Source organism: Symphodus melops (assembly GCF_947650265.1).
Source record: "Symphodus melops genome assembly, chromosome: 3".
NCBI classification, from domain to species: domain Eukaryota; kingdom Metazoa; phylum Chordata; class Actinopteri; order Labriformes; family Labridae; genus Symphodus; species Symphodus melops.
The window spans coordinates 29,595,606-29,610,683 of record NC_136693.1 but is presented as its reverse complement, the minus strand read 5'-3'; the positions used below and the strand labels follow the sequence as shown (position 1 = coordinate 29,610,683).

General features: G+C 44.1%; 1 protein-coding gene across 1 annotated transcript in view; it reads left to right on the top strand.

The window, feature by feature from the left end:
- LOC306821220 (neural-cadherin) overlaps positions 1 to 15,078 on the top strand; it is a 243,339-nt gene that overhangs the window by 106,273 nt on the left and 121,988 nt on the right. The window contains exons 8-12 of the mRNA XM_079339503.1: positions 3,462 to 3,634; positions 8,274 to 8,442; positions 9,385 to 9,555; positions 9,700 to 9,872; positions 11,132 to 11,299. Coding sequence (XP_079195629.1) covers positions 3,462 to 3,634; positions 8,274 to 8,442; positions 9,385 to 9,555; positions 9,700 to 9,872; positions 11,132 to 11,299 — 854 coding nt within the window. The remainder of the gene's footprint in view (positions 1 to 3,461; positions 3,635 to 8,273; positions 8,443 to 9,384; positions 9,556 to 9,699; positions 9,873 to 11,131; positions 11,300 to 15,078) is intronic.

The following is a 15,078-nucleotide window of genomic DNA, read 5'->3' as shown; positions in this document are numbered from 1 at the left end:
TTAGTGTGTACTTTAGTGTGTACTTTAGTGTGTACTTTAGTGTGTACTTTAGTGTGTACTTTAGTGTGTACTTTAGTGCGTAGGTGTGTGTTTGAAAGTATTTATACGAACGTGACACAATGCATGTGAAACGTCTGTCTGCAGGCAACGCAGCGTCCCTTTACACGTCCGTACGGCTGGACATTGGAATCATCTTCCTTTCCACTTTTTGTAGCTCCTCGTCTATCTTTAACGCACACACACACACACACACACACACACACACACACACACACACACACACTGTACATAACCTTAACCATGGACAGAAGTGCCAGGGAACCAGCCACTGTGACAAAAACCTTAAGGCACATGCGCCCCTTGCTTGGCAGTTTTCCTTCTCTTTTGAAACACACACACACACACACACACACACACACACACACACACACAAACACACAATCAAAGGCAAACAGAAGGGAAATACTGTTTGTCTGCGCTTCAAAATATTTGGATGAACTGATTTAATCTGAGTAATAGACAAACAGGAAGTACCTGTTTATAAATGCTCAGTCATACTTCCTATAATTCTGTATTTCTCTCTTGTTCATTAAATGAGTAAACTGTTAAGTCTGTACTTTTACTTTCAGAGATGCATCAAAGTGTGTCTGAGAATGTTTGCATGAGTTGTCACCTCCTGAAAGTGAGCGTGTGTGTGTGTGTGTGTGTGTGTGTGTGTGTGTGTGTGTGTGTGTGTGTGTGTGTGTGTGTGTGTGTGTGTGTGTGTGTGTGTGTGTGTGTGTGTGTGTGTGTGTGTGTGTGTGTGTGTGTATGTGTGTTACTGAAGAATGAGCAGAGATCTGCAGATGGTCCACTGTAGGGTGTTGCACCACCTTCTTTCTACAGAAGCCCAGAATGGACAAACCAAACACTGGCTCGAGATTTCCCAGTCACTGCAGGTCACATGACCAGTCTGCCTTTTTAACATGTGATTAAGGGAGTCAATCTGTCCCGTGCCCAAACACGCTTCAAGTCCAGTTTGTTTGGTCAGTGTGAGCGCTCCGGTGCACGTCATGCACGAGCACGCGGGTACACAACGCTGACAGCCTTCATCATGGAGATATCCAGAGACCAACATGAGTCACAATAAGTCACAAAGCAGTCGTCATAGTCTTTGTGTTTTTCTGATCACTGCCCCTCAGACTTGACCTCCAATCAGACGAACGAGCAAGGAGGGAAGGAAGGGTCGGTCATCACAGAGCGGTGTAGAGCAGGATGGCTTAGTATAAGTGGGCTTGTCAGGGGATTGAAGGTGTGGTTTGGGCGTGGTCCTGCTCCTGAAGCTAAAGACCCGTTTCCACCAAGTGGTCCGGTCTGGATCAGTACGGTTTGGTACAGTTTGGTTCGGTAAAGCCTGTTTGCGTTTCCACAGCCAACCGTGCCATATGTGGCTGAAGTTAATACACATGAATTCCATGTACAGATTTTCAGTCTGTAAACTTTCTTCTTCCTCGTGGAGCAAACACACACACACACACACACACACACACACACACACACACACACACACACACTAAAGGATAAGTTATCATACATGTTCTGGCTGTAATCTGTTTCATACTTCGCCCTCAGATTGGTAAACAGAGATAGGAGGATGATTAGTTTACACACACACACACACACACACACACACACACACACACACACACACACACACACACACACACACACACATTATCTACGATAAGCGTACATATGAGTCCTCTTCGGGGGTCTCGTGTGAAACAGCAACCAAATACCAAATGAACAAACGACAGCACCTGGCCCTGCCGCTGGCGATAAGGAGAATGTAATAAGTGTGTCCGCACTTTTCGCTCACACACACACGCGCACACACACACACCAAGTAAACAGCGCACCAAAGGGTGAGATGAATACAGAGTGGAGGAGAGCCTTTGAGAGCGGGGAGTGGGATGCAGATGAGACGCCTACACTGGACTGAAAGAGTCAGTAAGAGAGAAAGAGACACCGAGGATGAAACGCCAGAATGATGTGACGAAAAGGGAATACCAATCACTTTAAGTATTCACGTTTTTTTTATAAACCATAATTAATCCAGAATCTTTCCCTCGTGCTGAAGAGAATCTTTGTCCACTAAAACGTGCTCCCCTTGATCGCTCTTTTTCTTCTCCTTTACAAAGGAAGCTTTTATCCTCTCTTAGCATGAGCACAATTTGATGGATAATTTGTTTTTGTTGTTGTTTTTTTTCACTTTTTTTTACATGTTCTCATTGAATATTTCATCCTTTAAAGATTTTCTAACGGCCTGGTCGTCCAGACAAATGCGTCCACTGCACTTTGTCGTGTGTGGTTAAAACGTGACCGCCGACAGAGGAAATGAAATTCCTTCTGTTGTCGGCATTTGTGCAAAGCTGTTAGTGTCTCAAACAAATAGCTATTTATGCAAGTGAGTCTGACTGTTATTTAATATTATTTATAAATCCCTGAAGGACAAATGTTGGTTTAACACTCTGTTATTGAGAGTCATGCTTTTTAAACATTTAGTCCTGAAATACACACACGTAAAATAAAGGTGGTGCCATTAATGCATCAACACGTTACAATCATTTCCCTTTTCTCCTGCACACACACACACACACACACACACACACACACACACACACACACACACACACACACAGGGGCTGATTCACTAAATGTGCAGCTTTTTGTGCCCACTAACCCCGTGCAAATATCAGTCACAGTCTGCTTCACAAAACACACACACGAAGGGTTAAACCTCGACCTGCTCTGCAGAACAAACAACATCTACAGTGTGTTTATTTATTAGGCTGTCCGTTGGGGGGAGAAGGGACTGCAGCTCGTCGCACACACACACACACTCTTCACATTCAGCCGCTGATCAAGATCTAACTGCATGAAGTCGATGTTGAGACAGAGCAGAACACGGGAACAGATGATGCTCCAGTCCATCAAACCCCCCTGAAACACATCTCTGTGTTTAGTGCACTGTTAAGAGTAATGACTTGTTAACAGGAGGAGCCAGAGATTGACCCTCGAACCCTCCAGGCACCCCGGTCCCCTCCGAGCTGAAGAGGCCTCTGATGCTCCGGTAGTTCTGGTTCCTAACTAAACATCCTGGGCAGGATGAAGACTTTCCAACACACTCAGTTACACATGTCGTAATAATGTTCAAAAGAGATAGAAGTCAACTACTTGTATTGTTTAATGAGACATGCACATGTTGGACAAAGTCAGTTGAATTGATTCAGATACGTGTGTTATCCTTTCAGAGGTTTATTCAACCTCGGCCTGCAGGAAACAAACCTCCTCACCTTGCAGATCGAGAGTCACTGTGGTGATGAAATCAACGCGTGAACATTGAGGCAGCAGCTTCTGCTCCGTCAGGAACATCTGAAGCCGTCTGTGTCAAAGACATTTGTCCTCCTGTTTGTCTGCAGGTTTGATCCGCCTGCGCTCCAGCCCGCCCCCTTACCTCCAGGGGGTCGAGTATGTCCTCAACGTAACAGCGACGGATGACAACGCCTCGGGCGGACCTCAGGCCTTGTCTTCCACAGCGCAGGTCATCGTGGGAGTGGACGACGTGAATAACAACAAGCCTGTCTTTGAGAAGGTAAGACGCCTCGCCGTGTTTCGTCTGGTTTATTATCTGCGTGTGTCAGATCTGCTCTCCTCCTGCTGGCGGTGCAATTTGCGGCCCTTTCGTCTTGTCATCTCATCACATCTAAATGACTTCTCATTCTCTCCTTTTCTCCGCTCGTGTAACTCTTCTCCATCACTCCTCTGTCTCTCTCTCTCTCTCTCTCTTTGTCTGTCTTCACTATTTATTAGCTCCTCTCTCTCCTCTCTGGAGGAGCGATTAGCCGGCTTGACCCGAGTCTCTGCTCTCTCGTCTCCCTCCCACATCATCTCACTCTTTTAATTAAAGCTGAGAAATGTGGCTCTGGAAGCACTGAGTCTCCACCTGCTTTTTTTTTTTGCCATGTCCCAATTTTAAATAAGGGCCCTGGAGGTATCACAAGCCCAGATTAGGATGGTGGGCTTGCTGAGTAAACCTTATTACCGTCTCTTGGGCGCTGAAGAGTTTCCCTTTCGGTTTCACCTTCTCTGGCAAGACTCTGAGGTATCTGCGAGATGAGAGTCAAGAGAGAAGATGCAGGGGACTCCACAGTGTCTGATGTGGTCTGTGCGCTCGGCTGTATCTCTCAGGACTCTCCTGCTGGCATCATATGATTCAGTATTTATTTCTGCGGGCATGATGCTGATTGTAAGGGACAAACAAGCCTGTGAGCCCCCCTGCTCACGCTGCCTCTCGCAAGTCAAACAGATGATTTAAAAGAAAAGAAAAAGAAAAAAAAGGCGATCTGAAGATCTGAAGAAATCAACAAACAAAGCCTATATAAATGTATGAACAAAGAAAAACAAAGAAAGTATGAGGAGAAAATCTTCGACAAATACAGCTGTGTATGTCTTGGGCTTGGGTTGAAGTTAGACAAAGAAACTGTTGGGAAAGTGAAAAGTGAAAAGTGTGAGTTTTTTTTTCAGTGAGTAAAGACGTCAGAGGTTAGTTGGTGTTTGCTCTGTCACCGGCAGCCAGCAGCAGGATACTGAAGCAGAAAGGCCTTTTCATCTTCTTTTGATGCCCATTCTCATAACGTAGCGCAGCCTCTCAGGAACTCAAGGGGCCGGATCAGTGGACCAAGACGCACGCACATACACACACACACAGAGCTGCAGAGACAGGGAAGAGAGATGTCCTGGATGTAGCCATATCCTGCTTTTCCCTGTGGCAAGGTGTCAGACTGCAGGCATACCAGGGATGTTCCCTGCGACTGATTTCCTGATCAATTAAATGACAACTCAGAGTCAGAGGAGTGGACTTTTCTAACGGGTAAGAAGACACACGGGATTTATTTAACCCAGGGTGACAGCGCCTGGGGGTAAACTGAGTGCGGCTAACGTTAGCAGTGCTAGCGCAGACAGCCTTCATTCCTCCTTGCAGGCTGACAGTCTTCTTTTTTTCTCTATTTGAATGATTTTTATTCACATCCATGTAAATGGATGTGTCCGTGCATGTGAACTGGCCCCCAAAGAAGCTACCAAAGAGGGGGAAGGGGCGTGGCCTATATATAATACATTTCACGCATCTATAGTGGTAGAGCCAGTTAACAAGTACAATAATGCTTCAAAAATGGTAAGAAAAGAAATGAATTTAAAAAATAGATATTACAAAGACATATACAAGATCACTCATTGTTTCTTAAGGTTGTGTTTAAGAGTGAAAATAGAGCTGGAGGTTTTCAAATTTCCATCCAGCACCCGGAACGAGCTCAGTGTTGAATGTGTTGATGCATCGCCCTGGTTGAGTTTTATACTCGTTTAACTTAAAACAACTTACATAACACTTTGTGTCCATGTTATACATCATGATTCTGCCAAACCGCTCTGAGCTACGAGCTAAAATGTAACCCCTCCATGAAGCTCCGGTTTATGACAGTCGACGTTAACTAAAGCTGTAGCTTGCTATTTAAGCGCTACCTTAGCGTTACATAAGTTAACGTATCATCCTCTGATCCTCAATATGATCCATAGCAGGAGGCCGATCTCCCCAATAATCCTGAGGAAAGACCTGAGAGCTCGCTGGAAAACTCGAGCCGTGCAGTCAAAAAAATTACAAGGGTCAAAAAGTCCAACAGAATGTTTTAATGTTGCTTCCTATTTAAGAAGAATGTGTTTGTATTGTTGTTACTTTGGGAGGTTGTAGATGTAAAACAAAAATGTGTCATATAGTTGCTTAGAAACAGGACGGACCGTGTTGTTTTTGCTAACCTAACCCCATGTGACTGAAAGCTTCAGCTTTTATCAGAAGAAGGATAAACGTTATTGATCGCCTGATGGGGGAAATGTGGGTCTTACAGCAGCTCACAAACAGGAAACAGGAAATACAAACAGCATCAAACGCAAAAAAAGTTTAAAAACAGTGACAAGCATGTTTCCATTAATTAATTTAAGGAAGAAAGAAATGCAATAGAATTAAATAATCCCTCCTGCTGGGCGGCCTTGACTAAAACACACCTGCAAACAAGCTCATCATTTATAGTCATGAAACAGTCCCAGCTGTTGTCCTTGACACAGAGGCTCAGAGGCATGAGGCGTGTTTCTGTCATGTAGCGTACGGTCAATAAATCTGCTGCTTGGTTTCATATTTTTTATTACACATAGTTCTCCCTATGAGTCGCTTGATGGGTTATAGTGGTGAATGCTCACATGCAAACCTGCTCATCTTCATCATCTCCATCCCCCGGCACCGTCTGCAGCATCGAGATCAAAGATGATAAAAGACGAAGAGACCAGCGTGAGAAAAAAAGCTTTTACATTTGGATGAGTTCAGAGAAAGCCAAACACTGAGCAGCGAGCTCACCAAATCAGAGAATGACTCCAAAGTGTGTTTGATCAGATGAATAAAAGCAAGAAGGGTTTATACGGTTCATTTTGATTTCCAAACATCCGGGGGAAAAACCAGGATGTCTCTCCAATTTTGAACGAGACAAATCAGACATTTAATCAAAGAAGTGTTTTTTATTCTCGGTGTAATTCCAGTTGTTTTTTGTGCTGCTTCTTATCGTAATAAAAACATGATTCTTAAAAGTGCTCCATCCTCTGAGATAGTAACAATACAAGGCGAGTCAAACAGAATCTGTTTTCCAGCATATCCTCTTATCAGTTTTAATATCTGTGAGTGGTTACTCGGGAGATTATGGCCATCGCTGCAGTGCTTACTACCACCAAAAACTCATCCTGCTGCCTTGTTTTTCTCATTGTAAACAATAATTTTAGACAATTTTTATTTATTTTTTCTAATGTATTAGAAAAGCTGGGGATGAGGAAGAGAGAGACGGGACGGGCTATGAGTAAGAAAAGCTGGGAATGAAGTCAGGATGTCCATTTAGAAAAATAGGGATCAAGCTCTTTTGGTGTTTCTAACTGATCAGATCTGCTTTTTCAGTCTCATTAAGTTCAAACATTTTGTTTGTGTAGCTGAACGGTTGGCTGTTGTTTTGACTTGAAAATGTGATCTCCAGAGTTGACCTGTGGATCTGACGTGAGAGACACGGTGGACTTTTAGCTTTCTGGATGTTGTGTTGCTGAGTCAACGTTAGGGCTGCGATCACGATATGAGCATTCACCATAAACACATCACCGAAGTTTGAATTTATCACGCTCATTCAAGGAAGGCTTTCACACTTAGCACTTCTAGTGTTTTCATTTTTTTACCATCTTGATGCAGTCACATAAAGCAAACAATCAGCTCCTCTCGGATTCATTGGTGACAATTTAATGGTGAAAAAAAAAAATTGGGGGGATTTCATTCGGCTTTCGACGGGACATAACAAGTGTTTTGTGACACACAGAGAACAGAAGACTTGTAAACTTTGATTTTAAGCTGATATGCATTGGTCATTTTTGTTTATTTATATCCATGTAACAATACAATTGATGTGTGCTGCTGCCCTCTTGGTCAGATCCCCCCTCCTAACTCAAATAACTATCGCACATTTACCACCATTACCTATTACATATCCATTACACATTACATATTTACCAACATTTGAAGGTCTGCCCCGACAGACAGGCGAGCTCGTGACGAGTCGGGCCGGGTCACGTCTTAGTGGTGCCTGCTGGTGTAAGGAGAGGGGGGAGAGAGATGGTGTGGTGCTAAATGTGATCGAACAATCGTGTCACATTCACGTCTCGGCATTCTGAAATGTACCCAATTTATTTCACATTTTTAGAGTTTGTTTTGTGTTTCACTGCTAAACATATCCAGTGAACTCTGTTTACATTTCATCACAAAAAAAATGTTTTTGGACAGCTACAAACAGTGGAGGTGCAGAGAGGTTAGCACCAAAGCTGCCGCAGTAAGCACCTCATCAGGCAGCTTCTGAGCACCTAAGACTCAAAGACCCCTGAACCCACTCCTTGTCCCCCCACCAAGGTCAAACACATGGAAAAGAATCACAGCTCAGTCTTTACTTCTCTTTCTTCTTGCTCCTGTTGTTCTGTGTCTGCTTTCTGTCCCACCAATCTGTCCTCTCTAAAGAAATGCCTTCGCCGCGCGCCCACACACTCACTCACTCACTCACTCAGAAGAATGAAACATCGATCCGAGTTTGTCCTTACTTTTATACGAGACAATGATCTCCTCTTCCACCCACCTGTCATCTCTGCCCGCTGTCTCCCCTTGTCACCAGTGTCAGCAGTACAGAGAGAGCACGTCAGTCCTTGAGAACCAGCCGGCGGGGACGTTTGTCCTGCAGGTCCATGCTGTGGATGCTGACGAGGGCTCCAATGGAAGGGTCACATACGGCTTCATGCACAAAGACTCGACTGTGCCTGCGTTCAGCATTCACCCAGACACCGGTACTGACACACACTCGCTTTCTTTTGGAGGTCCCTGCATGTTTGGAATAGAAATCAGAGGTCGCATTAATTCTGCTTCATCTGTGTTTTCTCCACGATCCGACTCGACTGTCCTCGACTCCAGGGATTCTCAAAGTGGGGTCCGCCAACCATAGCCCCGTGGAATAATTTACAATAAACTGTAATAGCATGCTGTATCATTGAAAAAGACTGGGACCTGTTGCTCCAATGAAATCAGCTATTACATCCAATACACCCGCCCACTTTAGTTCGGTGCCAATAGATCAACTCTGATATGATCGTGACAGAAAACAAGTCAAAATAAAAACACAATGGAGCTAACATTTTCTCAAAGTTTAGAAAATGAATTACTCTGAAAGTGTAAGTGCGGCCTAATTTGATTGTTGCAAAGTGCTCCATAGTACATGAATACATGGCATTAATATATGCTTATCACCTGTAAGGGGTGCATGCTCTAAAAAGGTGTGAGCACCCCTGCTTTTATAGGCAGTGTTAAACTTGATGCACCTTTCAGTGATGACAAGGTCCACTGTGGTTCATCGTGCAGGATCACTTTTCAACACCAAACTTCAAAGGCCTTTGATCAGGTTTAATCAGCCAGTGAAAGCGAGCATGCGTCTGTCAGCCGACATAACAAACAACTGTGTCTGCCCACAAGGCAAAAGCCAGGCGACGTTTTCCTCGGCGTGTGTTAATTAATAGCAGGGGGGCTGATTTTTAATTGAGCAGATTATCTGCAGAACAAGATAACTGTCAAATGGCAGACAGACACCCAGGCTCCCGCAGTCCCCCCACTGCTCTCATCGTATCGTATACTCTAACCCCATGAGTAAAAACTGAAGGTGGTTACCGTCTGTTTTTATTTGCAAGATGACTTTAATTTATGTGACGCTGTTAACCGTGTTCTCTCTGCGTCTCCAGGAGTAATCGTGACTGCCAGGAAATTTGACCGAGAACGCCAGCGGGAGTACGCAGTGACGGTGACCGCCACTGACCAGGCAGCCGACCCGCTGATTGGAATTTGTCAGCTCAACATCCTCATCCTGGACCAGAACGACAACAGTCCGAAGTTTGAGAACATCCGATACGAGTGTAAGTCGGTCTCAGTGTGAGCGATGGAGACTGAAAGAGATCGATCTCTGCTGCCGACTTCTTCTCAACCATTGTGATTAAAATGTGCGATTTAAACGTCATACAAAACGCTGCTTATGCAAGGTGGGTTCCTTTCCCCTGCAGACTTCCTTCGTGAGGACACGATGATCGGGACTAGTTTCTTGCGTGTGGCAGCTCATGACGATGATTTCGGCACCAACGCAGCCATCACCTACTCCATGTCCAGTGAACAGCCTGAGTACCTGAGGGTTAACCCTTTGACAGGCTGGGTGTACGTCAACCAGCCGATATCTCAGGTGCATACACACTGTTTACAAAAAGAGTCAAAGAAAAAAATCAGCATGCATTCAAACAAGTTTATATGGAGAAGTCGCAGTTAGGTGGGAGCTTTGCTGTATATACATGAAGGTGTGCTCCAAGTGGCACACAGGCCATTAAAATAATGTAAGGTTTCACTGAAAGGCCCTTGAGATTTTAGCATTGCAGCTAAAACAGCAGGATACTTTCCCCTGTGCATTTCCGAAAAACAAGTTTATTTGCATTTACGCACTTCCCAGCTGACAGTGTCGGGGAGGCAGCTGCAGACAGGCAGCCTGAATATGTGATAATGTCTTCACTGGAACCCTTTTCCCTGGCATCCAGAGAAGTAACACTGCTGATATTGTCCTCGCTTGACTGCCTCCAACTCTTTGCTTCACTACCAGTGAGAGAAACAATCGTGGCCAGAACATGAAAAGTCAAAAGTGGAAACTGCCACATAGTGAGCACAAACAAGTCAGCAGCTCTGGTGAGTGCCAAAAATTATAAAAGCACAGAAAAAAGCAGCCTGCCGTCTCCGAGCACTGAGAGTAAAGAATGTTTGTCCCTGGTAACTTGCTTCTTATTTGAACACCGTGCCAGCATTTGTGCTTTAAAGAAAAGTTCTCTTTAAGACACCGATGTTTGGAGATACAAAACTCTTCCACTAATAAATACAACGACATAAATGACAACTAGAGAGAGAGAGATAACAGCTGTTAACTGCAAGCAGTTCGGATTTTTGGATAGCTGGCTCATTTAATGTTATTTTAAAGGAACAGTCTGTAACTCTGACCCCTCGTGTTAAAAAAAGGTACTGCAGTCTAAACTCCAATCAGGGATTTTAAACTTTGGGTAAAACACACAAGCAAAAATATGGCTTGAACACGGATTTACATGAACAAAGCAAAAGTGCGAAATGAGCGAAACGTTCATGGTGTGGGGTTTAAAATAAAAAGCCATGAACAGAAGTCTGAAAAGTAAACATTTGGAAGGATGATCGTCGGTTCTTTTATTTGGATCATTTGTGTTTATTGCAGTGGTTAAACATAATTGCGCTTGTAAAGTTTACAGATCTGCGGGTCCACATTCTGAATGCCCTTCAGCCAATATAATTATCTTCCAGCTTGTTTTATCAGATTGCAGCATGCAGTCAATTCTATGAGTTGAGTTTTGTCTATGTAGATAATGCTCATCATACTTTAAAGAAGCTGCATGTTCAACATAGTGAGGTTCTCACGCTGACTCTTGGCCACAGAGGACCTACATCACCAGGGACATCGTGGCTACAGACGGAGGGAACAGGAGCAGCTCGGTGGAGCTCGCAGTCACCATCACCAACGTGAAGAATCAGCCTCCTCAGTGGGAGAAGGACAGCTACAGCGTGGTCATCCCGGAGAACACCGTCAGAGACACTCCCATCGTGGTGAGTAAAGGCGTGGGAGAGGTGGCTGCAATTCACAAACAAAAGACGAGTTAGAGTTCGTAAGAGTCTTAACATGAAGCGAATATCGAGTTGTTATCATCTGGAAAAACAAGCGGACAGAGGGGGCGAAGCTTGGTACCTGGCTCCTTTCCTGCATGTTTCTCCCTTCTCTCTGATGTCTGACTCGGTTCTCCTATCTCTAAACTAAAAGGAAGAAAACACTTTTTATTTCCATCCTTTATAACCTTTTTTCAACACTGACACAAAAGAAGAGCTCCATCATTTTTAACATAGTGAACCTCACATCATATCTTTTCATTGGATTTGTTCTCAGATACATCAAAACTAGTAAAAGTCAAAGCAAAACACACTGTCTGTGTACAAACCCGCAGTGATGAGAAAAGTCCATCCTCTCCGTCTTCTGCCTGCTCCACTTTTCAGAAAATGTGTGCTCAAACAGGCCGTGACATCACAAAGGGCAGTAGCCCCTCCCCCAGGTGGGTGACACTCCCACAGCTAGGTGTTTGTTCTGCCCTCTGAGTCTGCCTTCTCACCGTAAACAATAGGACATGGAGCCAGAAAGCAGCGAGTACACCCGAGCCCTTCCAGAGAGGGGGCGTGGTCAGACACAGCTCATTTACATATTTAAAGCTACAGACACAGAAACAGCCTGTTCTGAGCAGGGCTGAAATAGAGGGGTTTATAGACATGATCAAATACAGGATCAGAGTGGATTTACAACAACACACTTCACACACATGATGAAGAGGAGCTCTGACACTGATTTAAAGTTGTTGAAGAGGAGGAGGATATGTGACCTTCAAAACAGATCTAACTGAAAAGAGATGGAAAAAAAAAAACTCAAGATGCCTGCACTTTTATTTATTAATTTTTATCTAGTCATTGTTTTAGCCTTACTTGAGAAAGGACAGATAATACGAACTGCTAAAAGGAGTTTCGTCCCTCGGTGGAATTCTTTCATTAAATAAAGGTTAAGAGAAGGAACAGGGCTATTCAGCCTGGTACTGAGTGTGAATGGTTTTCTGTCTCTTTGTCAGTGAATGTTTTCTCTGAGCAGCAACAGTCAAAGAAATGTTACACAACGACAATCGACAAGTTCTGCTCGTAGACTAGACAAATAGAAGCCAGGGAAACAAATTCTCCTGATTTGTGTTTGAGTGCTGGCAATCTGGATTGTTTGAACATGAAATTAAATATATGGTAAGATGTGGCACATTGCTAAACCTGTAGCTGTAGTCATATTGTTAATCACAGGTCGCCATTCCCTGCTTTAAGCTTTTTTTTTCTTGCTCAATTAAAAATAAAAATCATTGTGTCTTACAAAAGACCCAGCCATCCCATTTGGGTCGTGAGGGGCTGGAGGTGACAACATGGACATTGCGAGCATGAACTTTAAGGAACATGTTCACTTAGATATTGTAAAGTATCAGCTGTGATGTAGGCTCATTTCCAACGTCATCTCCTGCGTCATACTGGAAGTTGCTCTTAACAGGCTAATGGAATTAGCATCTGGAACTCAGTAATTCAGACTCTACAGTTCTCTGCATCTCTACAGACCAGCAGTCGTGTGTTAATTAAGTATTAATGCTGCATTCCAGTTCATATTGGAAGTCGCAAATGCTGAGTTCCTTGTCGGAAGTGTCAACTGGAACGTTCCCTGAAGTCGGAATTCCTACTCGGAAAGTAGTAGGCCGTATATTCAGTAGCCTGAGTTAAAATCCAACATTGCTGCTACGTGCATCAAGCGTAAGCTGTAACTACAGTGTTTATTAGCAGCCTGTTCCTCTTCTTTCTGTGTGATGAAATCAATCACACCGATAGTATTGCACAAGTTCTACCTTTTATTTTCGGTCAGAAACATTCGGTCCGTCTGGTATTAGCTAACAAAACAAAGGTACTCCTGGACGTGTCCCTGTTGTTTTTCCGACTTGCAACGGGAACACGTTCAACTCGGGTGTGATGTCATTCCCAGCTCCGGGATCTGAGCTCTGAAGTAAATGGAAGGCAGCATCGGTCCAAATGATCAGCAAATCACTTCTTAAATGCCTTGCTTTGTGTAATCAGAAGATGTGCCTGCAGCGAGCTCTCGTTTGTCATGGTCCACTTTAAGAGAAATGGTTGCACACACACCTGGCTCAAGACAAGAGAAACCTACAAACAGGGCTTCATGCAAACAACATCATAACTAACTTTGAATCCTGCCCAGGTGAACTGAGCCGTAGTTCCCATCGTTTATCCCGCTGATAAGTCCTCATCATGTGTGCAATCACGATCTAGCCCATAAACTTCATTTGATTACAGGCATTCCCACCACTAACACGTTTTCAACTAATTGACAATAATTTTTAAGGATCTCTTGAAAGTAATAATCTCAATCAAAGTTGCTGAAAAACATTTTGAGGGGAAATATTGAAATGAAAGGACAGAGGGGAACACTTAACATGAGGGAGACAGTGTGAGCATCGGTGGATTTGTTGGTGAGAGGAGCGAGGGGGAGCGAGGGGGAGCGAGAGGCAGCCAGGTCCCTTCAGTACACTGTATTAATTGAGATTGCTGCTCAGTGTGGAGTTGACTGTTGTGCAAAGACACAATTACTCTCTGTTGGATGTTAAAGCTCTACCATGGAAATTAGAGGTGTTTATGGCCTCAATTGGCATATACAATAGTCAGGCGTGTTTTCCTCTCCTGCACGCCTGATAGGATGTCTCATTATTGGAGCTGCTGGGATTCGCAGGTTGAACAGGAGCAACCAGGTCACCCACAGAAAAGCCGCATCACATCCGAGGTGGCGTTTTGGATTTTAATTGGGGTGTTTATGGCGTCAGCTTCGTGTAGCCTCTCCTTAATTAGTTTAGGGAGAATGCTGGATGCAGAGTGTCTCTTGATTTCACAGGATTTCAGCGCGTTGTTGTCTACTCTAACAGTTTGAGACTCACCGCCTTAACATTTTAGTGTTCATTATCACGGGCTTCAAACCAGCTTTTCTTCTCAGTTTGTCAGATCTTTTTTCTCTCTCTCTCTCTCTCTCTCTCTTCAGTGTGCACACCAGCATTAAAGCAGAGCAGCTGCCGTGCTTCTTTCTATTCCCGACTGGAGGATCATTGCTTTAGCCTCTCTTCCAACTCTCAGGGATGATATTTGAAAACATGCTGTCACTTTTTTAGGATTTTGTGTCGCTGGTTCTCGGTCATCTACCACAGAAATTTACCAAGAGTTAATGTATTTAATCTAAAAGTGAGAATCATTCGGTCGTCCTCAGACAAGCTGCCCAGTGACGTCTCATTGCAACCATCCATGCATCTAGCTAATTCACCATTGCACCATCACCTCTCCTAAAAACATCCGCATATGTGAATGTGGGATGAGCTTCTGGTCGATGTGGATAAATGGACTTTCACTCCGCAGGTCAAACCTACACATTCACACACTGATGGTAGAAGCTGCTGTGTCATGAGTCCACAGCCGCCCCCCTGTGGGCTCCCTTAGCCCCACTTTACTGGCTCCCTTTATCTCTGGTTGTGACCATAGCAGCTAATCGCTAACAGCTACCCCGCTAATAAATTCAACAAAGGAGAAAAACACAACACAAAGAAAACCAATGATGGAAGACATCCAACAGATCTACTTTGTCATTGACATGTTGCTCTTTGTTACAAAACACAATCCAGCTTTGTCTTGGAGACGGCTATGTGCCGCGAGAAGAATACAGCTTTTAGGGTCGGAGCGATATACTTGGCACCCCAACAGAAGAGATCCAA